At 33.8% G+C, this 9,147-nt stretch overlaps 1 protein-coding gene across 1 annotated transcript; it reads right to left on the reverse strand.

The window, feature by feature from the left end:
* Positions 1 to 2,621: 2,621 nt before the first annotated feature.
* LOC145326020 (uncharacterized) lies at positions 2,622 to 8,566 on the reverse strand. Its single transcript, XM_080169112.1, has 9 exons — positions 8,490 to 8,566; positions 7,584 to 7,675; positions 7,038 to 7,097; positions 6,525 to 6,591; positions 6,068 to 6,154; positions 5,513 to 5,597; positions 4,982 to 5,042; positions 3,905 to 3,981; positions 2,622 to 3,117 (listed from the first exon to the last, which is right to left on the reverse strand). The coding sequence occupies exons 1-9, from the start codon at positions 8,530 to 8,532 to the stop codon at positions 3,081 to 3,083; spliced, it is 609 nt and encodes a 202-aa protein (XP_080025238.1). The 5' UTR covers positions 8,533 to 8,566; the 3' UTR covers positions 2,622 to 3,080.
* Between the last annotated feature and the right edge of the window lie 581 nt (positions 8,567 to 9,147).

Here is a 9,147-nt window from a genome sequence, read left to right on the forward strand (position 1 = left end):
TTTGATAATTATTACTGAACAGTTCTCCATTTTAGGGAAGCAACCAATTGCCACTGTTGTTTTTTTCTAAATATTATTTACCCTTTTCAATGCAGAGCTCCCAGAAGCTAGGAGGACAGCCGCTAGTATAAAACTAGAGGAATCTAAAGAGGGAATAAGCGGCGCTATACCTGCCCGTCATATCCAGGTTCAAACACATTCATAAAGCATTACGAATTGGAGCTCATTCGCATAATTTTATATTTTTTAGAAAAATGTTGATTTAAAAATTGGGCCACCCTAGCATTACAGACAGAAGGACAGACAGACACGAACACTCATAGAGTAGCATTTAATAATAACAAGTCTTTTAGAATTTAGTTTTATTTATAAAAATGTAAATATCGTAAAGCAGTAATAGTATGTAATATACATACGAAGTAAAAAATTTAATATTTTAGAAGCGCAGCTACTTCTATAACTATGTAGATTAAGACGTACGTCCGACAATGTACCTAAATTATATATCCTGTTACATTGACTGCTTTCAAAGAAAACACGAAAAGCGTAAATATCTAAAATGTCAATATGGAAGCTCTTTATAGTGCCTAGGTATAAAAATAGGACTTTTTGGCCATAAGTTTTTTTTTAAAAGTTATTTCCTTTTTTAAGGGGCACTAATTTTAAAAACCTCTGGCTGAAAAATCCAGATTTACGTCATATTAGAATAATGGACTATTCTAATATAACGTCAATTTTTATAGGCACTATAAAGAGCTTCGTCAATATGATTGTCTTTTCTATAGGGTAACGCGGGGTAATTCCGGTCAATTTTTTTCTTCAACTTAAAAAAAAACATACTTCCCAAAAACTTTTTCCGGTTTTTAAGAGTGCAAATGAACGATATGGCAATAACGAAGAAGCCTGTCTTGGTCCCATTAAGATCTCGCAACTAGAAGTCGGTCAAAAATCGGTTTAAAGGGCGGCGGTTGGCCTATACCGGAATAGCCCCACCGGTGGGGCTATTTCGGTCAGTTGACTTTGGGGGGGTGGAACACCCCCTTAAAATATTTTTTTTTTAATTTTAAACTATGAGTAGAAAGCTGAGGTCATTAGCTTTCTAACAGTACTAGTCGCATGCAGATCAGACAATTTTTTGACAACATTTTCCCCATTTTAAAAAAGTCGGTAAAATCGCAAAAAAAAACATCAATTTTTTTCATGCAAACTTTTTTTAAAAAATCATACTTTTTATTATATGATTAGGTTTTTTTAAGCTTTATACATAAATTAGAGGCAATTTCTGATTTGCAGGTCTTGGAATTTCTTGAAAAAAGTGATTTTTTCCAAAAAAAATTTTAATTTTAAAAATACTGCCAGTTTTGACAGCAGTTTTTGATACAATTTTTCTTGTCTCAAATTGGCTAGGATTGACCTACAAGGGTGGTTAAGGTGTCTAAAGATGCAAAATTACATGCCTGACAATTAACTCGAAATGATATGGGGTCTAACTCTAATATTTCAACACATTTTATGCAACAGGAATTTTGAAAATGCAAAATTTTGAATATGTACTCTAAATCTTGGAGATAGAACCCATATCCTGGGGAGTTTTTGTTAGGACATGCAAAGAGCTTTCTATAGACACCTTAAACACCTTTCTAGCTTAATCCTAGCCGATTTGACATAAAAAATCCAAACCGCGCAAAAATCGCAAACACCCTCTTATACGAAAAAGATGAAAGAGTTTCATATGGAATTTAAAATCTTCTAGCGGTCTTTCTATTAGACATACCCCTTCTTACATGAGCCAATGCAGCTGATACATCTTCAGGCAAATATTTAAGGCGTTCCTTTGGGTGATATACTCTTCCCATTACTATAAAAATGTGTCTGAAAAATTTTAAATGTCTTTACAATTTGAAAAGCTTAGGCAACAAAACATGACATAATACAAGCAGTAAAATGACTAATAATGTACATCTAACAACAGGCAAGGGAAGGTTAAAGCCTTTGTCATGCATTGAGGTTGTTCATGCTTCCAGATCACCTGAAAAAAAAGTTAGGGTATTATAAATTTATAAATACAGTAATAAAAAAAAAGTAAAAAAAGTGACCGGAATAGACCATATTTTTGAGACGAAAAAAAAATTATGAAAAAATCAAGTTAGAACAACGCCTCCAATTGCAAACGATAAATCAATGCCATATCTTTCATTTTACAAAAACCCGCGGGTCAATAGGACTTACCATTTTTTCACAATTTTAGATTGAACATGGCCTATTTTGAAATTTTTTTTTTGCAAATTTTTTGCAACTTTTTGAGGGCAAAAAAATCATAGAAGGAGTGATCTGACAAAAATTTGCTGAAGTAAGAAATGAAAGTATAGGCAATAAACTACAACTTTGCTTTTCTGAAGATCTCTCGCAAACGTTTAGAACACCGTTAAAAAACGGATTTAAAAAAGTTGGTCGAGTGACCGGAATTAGACCCCCCTACCGCATTTACCCCGCGTTACCCTATTGTTTTCACAAAAATGTTTTTACATTGCTGTGCTACTTACAGATATAATTCATAGTCGTTTTGAGGTAAGTGTTAGTTGATGAAAAAAGCATCATATAATTATAAATGTGATAAAATATTGGAAATTGTTATTTTTATTTATCAAAAGCGTAGTTATATTCACTAAAAATACTTTTTTGTTTACTAATTTGGTTAGGTAAAGCTTAATTAGTCATTTTTCGTATATAGAGACAAATTTTATTAGTTTCCCCCTAATGAATCATTGGCCTTATATGATTTTCCTGTTCGATTTGAGAGTAACCATCAAAATTTCAAATAAAAATTTTAACATTACAAAAAGTATTTTATAACTGATAATACATTAAATTGTTTTTCTCAATATATAAGATAATTTGGTCAATTTCATAGCTGATAAGAATAAGAAAATAAGAACAAATATATAAAAAAAACACGTTTCATTCAAAGACTGATTTAAATTTGTGAATTATGATTGAATATTAATTGCATTTTAAAAGCATTAATTAAAATAAATTTTATTAATTTCAAAGATATACAGTAAAAATTAATGATTTTTTGTTTACATGTTCTTTGTTAAAGTCCACATAGCTGCATGTCTGAAATATTTCAATAGTTATTTCTCGCATCGTATTATAAACAGCTTTCCGCGGATACAAAAAGTACAATTATGAGATTAAAACCAGTTTTTTTAGCCCCGAGGTGCCGAAGGCACTGAATAAAAAAAAACTGGTTTTAATCTTATGACTGTACATTTTTATATTCGTAGAAAGCTGGATATAATACGATGCTAGACATAGTTTCTTCGTATGGATGAGAACTGGTTCTTATCCACCGGATTCGAATGAATATGAGAAATAAGATAAGTCTTCATCAATACTTCAGCAGTTTAAGCCACAACAAAATTGAAAATAAGATAAACAAGAATAGTTTTTCCATGATAACTTATGCCTTTTTGAAATAATGAAGTTTTTGTCTTAAAAAGCATGACCGACAGACAGACGGACAAAAAATGTAAAGAGCAGAGGCGCATAAATTGAAAGAATCTTGAATAAAAATTGCAGCTGTCTATCTAAACTAGCAGTTGAGAAAATCACATGTCCCCTACGATGCGCCGCCAAAAGAATACAATAGTCTTTTTATGGCATCGTAATATAGACAGGTTTCTGCGAACATTAAAATGAAAATTTATTTTAATAATTGCAGTTTTCATGGCTTTGAGAGGCTGCAGACGTAGGCTAAAAAAACTGGTATCAATTTAAAGATTCTTATTTCATTATTCGTGGAAAATTGACTATAATACGATACGACACTTCATTTTTCAGTACGACTCAGAACCGGTTCTAATCCGGATATAAATGGGCTTCGAAGCCATATTAAAAATACCTTTCCCCTGGAGCTGGAAGTTGAACAATCTCCCCATCAGTTGACCAGCCATGATCACGGCAAAGGACGCGCATCACCTATTCATAAAAAAATTAAGTGCTTTCACACAAAAATAATTTGATCTTTCAACCCAGCCAGACAGTAGCGTCACTATCGCGCTACTATAGCGCACGATATCGTGTAGCAATCGAGCACGAGTTCTTACGATATCGCTAAATAGTCGTCCAATGCACATCAACGATATGTTACGATAAATGGTCGAAAAGGTACTTAGAGCTGCGCGATACACCCACGAAATCGTAAGCGATATCGTAAGGCTCGTAAGCGATATTGTGCCAAAATCGTAAATAAAAAGTACATTTAAAAAAAATTTAAGATCATGAAGTTTATTTTGTAAGTATCGTATGTAAGTAAGAGATTGCATAAAGAATCCATTTCATACTGTGCATGTAGAGAGAGAATGAGAGAGTGAGAGACAGAGAGACAGAGAGAGACATTGTGTAAAGAGAAACCATTTTCTGTGCCATTCTACTTAATGTGTACTCTCAAGAGTTTTCAATACTTTGACAGTGTATTTGTATGATTTAAGGAATATTAAGACACACATTTAAAAATGTTGCTATTTAGAAAAAAAACTTTTTAAAAATACTTTTATTTGTAATATTAAACATAAACACATTATAACAATTTTAGTTATCAGTTTTATATTTATTTTGTTTGACAACAGAAAAAATGCAATATTTTTTTAAAAATAATGTGAAATTCTAGCGGCCAATTTATAAACTATATTTCTCACAGGTGATGTTGATTATATGTTGGTTGTGTGTCTGTTTGTAAGTGTGTGTTGACACACATAAAATGCTATTGTTTACGATTTCTCAGGGAAATCGTGGTTGCCGCGATTTTTACTACAAAATCGAATTAATCCCTAGCGATTTTTTTCGATTTTTGCTATAAAATCTTAAATAAGATTTTGGCGATAATATACTACATATCGGATGCGAGTTTCCTTACGACGTTTGTTAAAAATTAGCAGTTTCTGTGAAGTAAGAGTTGTTGCAAATTGTAGCTAATTACCTTAAAAGGTGAAGCGTCTGAAATTTCTACTCCCTCTACTCTTCTATTTTCATCTGTTACTCTGGAAAAATATGCATCCTATTATATAAAGTAGGAAGGTTTTTTGGTCTGAAGCTTAAGATCTCAATGACTACTTAACCGATTAAGGGAAGCTTCACATAGCTACTGGGACGGTTTTATACTATTTCATTACTAGGATTCAAGTCTTTTGGTGAATTTATGCTATTTTTCTATTATCAAACATTAATTTATTATTAATTTCAACAAATGTTGCTCCTTAAATCTCCTTGACCGCGTTCCCATCAATGATAATTTGGGTTACGCTATATACGCTATGCATGACACTTCTAAGCAGCTTATAGTGCCTAATAAAAAATTACTTCATACACTACAAATGACCAATGATAGGTCAGTATACATTTTAATTAACCAATGGTAAAATTACACTGAACTATCATTGGTCATTTTTATTGTATGGCGTTATTTTTTGTTAGGCACTATAAGCTGCTTCCGGCTCTTCACGATTCTTACTTGAATCCCTTCTCCACCAAAGCCTGGAGTTCCTCTCTTTCCAATCCGAAAACAGTACACCGCGGGATCACATATTCGCCTTCAGCTAAAAGCACAATATGTCAATACTAGCGGGTACACCCCCAGAGGCAGTGGGAAGTGGGAGTCGACCTTCTCTTACTTTTAAAAATTTTAATTTAAAAAAAAATAAAAAAATTGTGGGGGGGGATAATTTCTAGGGACGATTCCTCTTTGAAGGTTGGCGATACCCTCCCTCAAAATAGATATAAACATTCCCAGGACCTTTGAGAAGCTACTCTGCAAATGAGAATCACACAGTTCACAGCGGTTAGCAAGATCCTACGGTTCATACATATCCAATATTAAAATAAATTAACTATTTATTGTATATGCTGCGCTAATTATGGATATATTTGTTCTTCTTGAAATACCCTACACAAAGTATAAGCTCCCCTAAAAAGTTGGAGTATACAAACATACAGAGAGACATTTTACCACTTTTAACATTTTTACTTTATTTAAAAGGCCTAATTGTTTTAATTTTAAAAAGCTAACATTCTCTTTGTAGGTCAGCCACAATGCCAATTGTGAGTGTTGCTTCTTTGTCAGTCACACAGGTCCAAGTGATACTCTGCCGGTCACCTATAATATTAAAGTTATACACAGGTCCAGGTGATACTCTGCCGGTTACCTATAATATTATTGTAATAGATTTAATATTACTTGGATATTACACCAGATTATCTTGTACTCTACTGGAGTAAAACTTGTAGCTGTCCAAACACCCGAGGTATTAGGTTAAGTAACATCCAACATAACACCAACTCTTTGATTGCATGACCTTTGTCTGGAAGTGTTTATACACGGTTTAGGCCAGGGCATTCCCCCAGCTATTCTGTCTATTAATGTTTCGCATCGGACATAGCAATGGTAGGAACCATTTTTATGTTGAGCTGATGTTAGGTGTTGGTAGAACGATTCTATCAGGCCTAAAATAAAGAAAAAAACTTACAAGGTGCATCGCAGTTGCTGGGTTTACATATTTTGTAGCTAAACTCTTTAGCAAGCGTTCGCATTAACTGATTACAATTTTTATTTCTCTCCCATTTTTTCTAGGAATCCCCATTACTATTGTGATAATTTCAAACAACTGGTAATCCTATTATATTAAGTAGTAAGCGTTTTTTGTCTGTCGCTAACCGCTGAATCGATACTGTTCTCCTTTACAGTAAAGCATTTTATAAGTCCTGGGAAGGTTTTAAACTGTTTTTGGAGAGGGTGTCTTCACCCCCCTCCCCCCCCCCAAAAAATATTTTTTTACTCTTTTGAAACTCAAACTTAAAATGGGATGGATTCCACTTCCCCCCCCCCCCCCTACCTTAAGTGCCCCTAGAGGCTTCTAGGGGCGTAGCCGCTAGTAACTTATAAAGCAGGAATATAAATATACTTGCGGCCACAGGACAACAGCAAAAACAAAATTTAACCAATTTAAATATTTTGAGATTTAAAGAGAAATAAAAATTTCCTGAAATGGTGAAGAGTTTGTGATTTCTACTCCCTCCTGTCTTTTATTTGAATCTGTTACCTTGAAAAATAAAAAAATAACAAAAATTCGCAACAATAGCAAAGATTTTATTAGTAATTGTAGAATAGAACAAGGATGACAACATCCACAAAAGTGAAGCTCTGAAACGATAGGACAAACAAATTTTAACAATTGTAAAGAGTCAGAACTTAATAATTAAAATATAAATGCATTAAAGTAAAAAAAAATTGTAAGTAAATATGTTGAAAAACTGCTAAAATACAGGAAAATAAGGACACACTAACATTTTTGGGAATTGATTATAGATATGCTTCGCTAATAACAATGTACTTTGTTGTCCTAGGAATCAGTATTAAAAAAATCAGGTCAATCTGATAATATTATACCACATAAAAATTTGTTGTTAAAATAGCTCAAAAATCAACATGTTTAAAATGGACGTACGGACATTCTGGTAATGATAATAGAGTTGCTACGCTTTCTAAATCGTACCTGTGCATGCTGTGCAACTAAAATACAATTTACCTTGAATCCCAAGTCCAGTAGCCGCTTGATTTCTGGTTCATGTGCATCATAGCCCAGCAGTGTTAGCTTTTTAAATTCATACACACCCTGGTCTTAACATATATGTACAATCCATTATATAATTCATACACACCCTGGTCTTAACATATATGTACAATCCATTATATAATTCATACACACCCTGGTCTTAACATATATGTACAATCCATTATATAATTCATACACACCCTGGTCTTAACATATATGTACAATCCATTATATAATTAATTGGATATTGCACCAGATTCTTGTCTACTCTAATAATTTGGTATTTCCAGCTAGCTAGTACAATGATACACTCATTTTACTCCATACCCCTCTCTCCCATTCTACCAGAGTAACGAACTGACCATTAAATGAGCTATATAGTAGCAAACTAAATTGACGACATGATTTCCCCGGTCATAATATTCACTTTTATTTTATCAGGTAATGGCAGTGATTCAAGGACGGTACAATGGAGGATAATTTGCTATTCCCCAAAGTCTATGAATGAAATTCTTCCTGATGTTTCAGTTAGACTTTGGGGGAAAAGCCCTGCAAGGTGCATGGAGGACGGGGGTGGGGGTTCAAAGGTACTATCTCTGGGAATTATTTGCATTGCCTACTATAATTATCAAACTATGTAGCACCACAGACTAAAAGACCGACATTCAAGACTTGTAGAATGGCATGAAATTAACTAAAACTTCGCGGATATTAAAATGATAATATAAACCCAGGCTATCAAACCTTTTATAAATTTTATAATTATTATTCTAATATTCGTGGAAAATGTCTGTAATACGATGCGCTACATAATTTGTCAGTATGGCTAAGAACCCGTTCTAATTCAGCGGATCGGTTTCTGAGCCATACTGAAATTACCTTCTCGTCTTAGATCAGCGACAATTCCACAAACATCGGGCATTTTTGTTCTGGAAAATTATAAAACTTTACATATTATGTATACAAATAAGTAGTGAAACAAAAATAAGCTTTTAATAAACATTTTGTACTATTGTGTTATCCGCCGAGGATCAATGGCAGACACCGGAGTTCAATTAGATTACGGCAGTGTGACAGACGTGGACACCTTACTATAGAGAAGCTACGCTTCTCTAGCTTTCACTAGATAATGATCAACATCTACTTTTAGTTGTCACTTTATTGAAGGGTTAAGATATACTGGAGTTATATACAACAAACAATAATTACATGGATAGGAATAAATAATCATAACATAAAAGCATAAATAATATATATACAATGGTCAGTTTGGGCAATAATGATTCCCCCATCCCTGGAAAGGGTGGGGGAGAATTAAGAATACAGTTAACCATAATAAACATGACAGATTCAAATCATTAATTCTAAGCGTAGGGAGGGGGTCACTAGACCCCTTCCCCAGGACTCGGGGGAGGGCCATTGACCCTCCACCGAACCCCAGATCAGGGGTGCCATAGACATGGCTCACGGTTGCCGAATACCACAACTCTCCCCTCGGAAGGCTGGGAGGTGGTTTCCCTACCAGACTTCCGACAGT

Source organism: Acartia tonsa, chromosome 8 (genome assembly GCF_053477335.1).
Source record: "Acartia tonsa isolate MP-2025a chromosome 8, ASM5347733v1, whole genome shotgun sequence".
NCBI lineage: Eukaryota > Metazoa > Arthropoda > Copepoda > Calanoida > Acartiidae > Acartia > Acartia tonsa.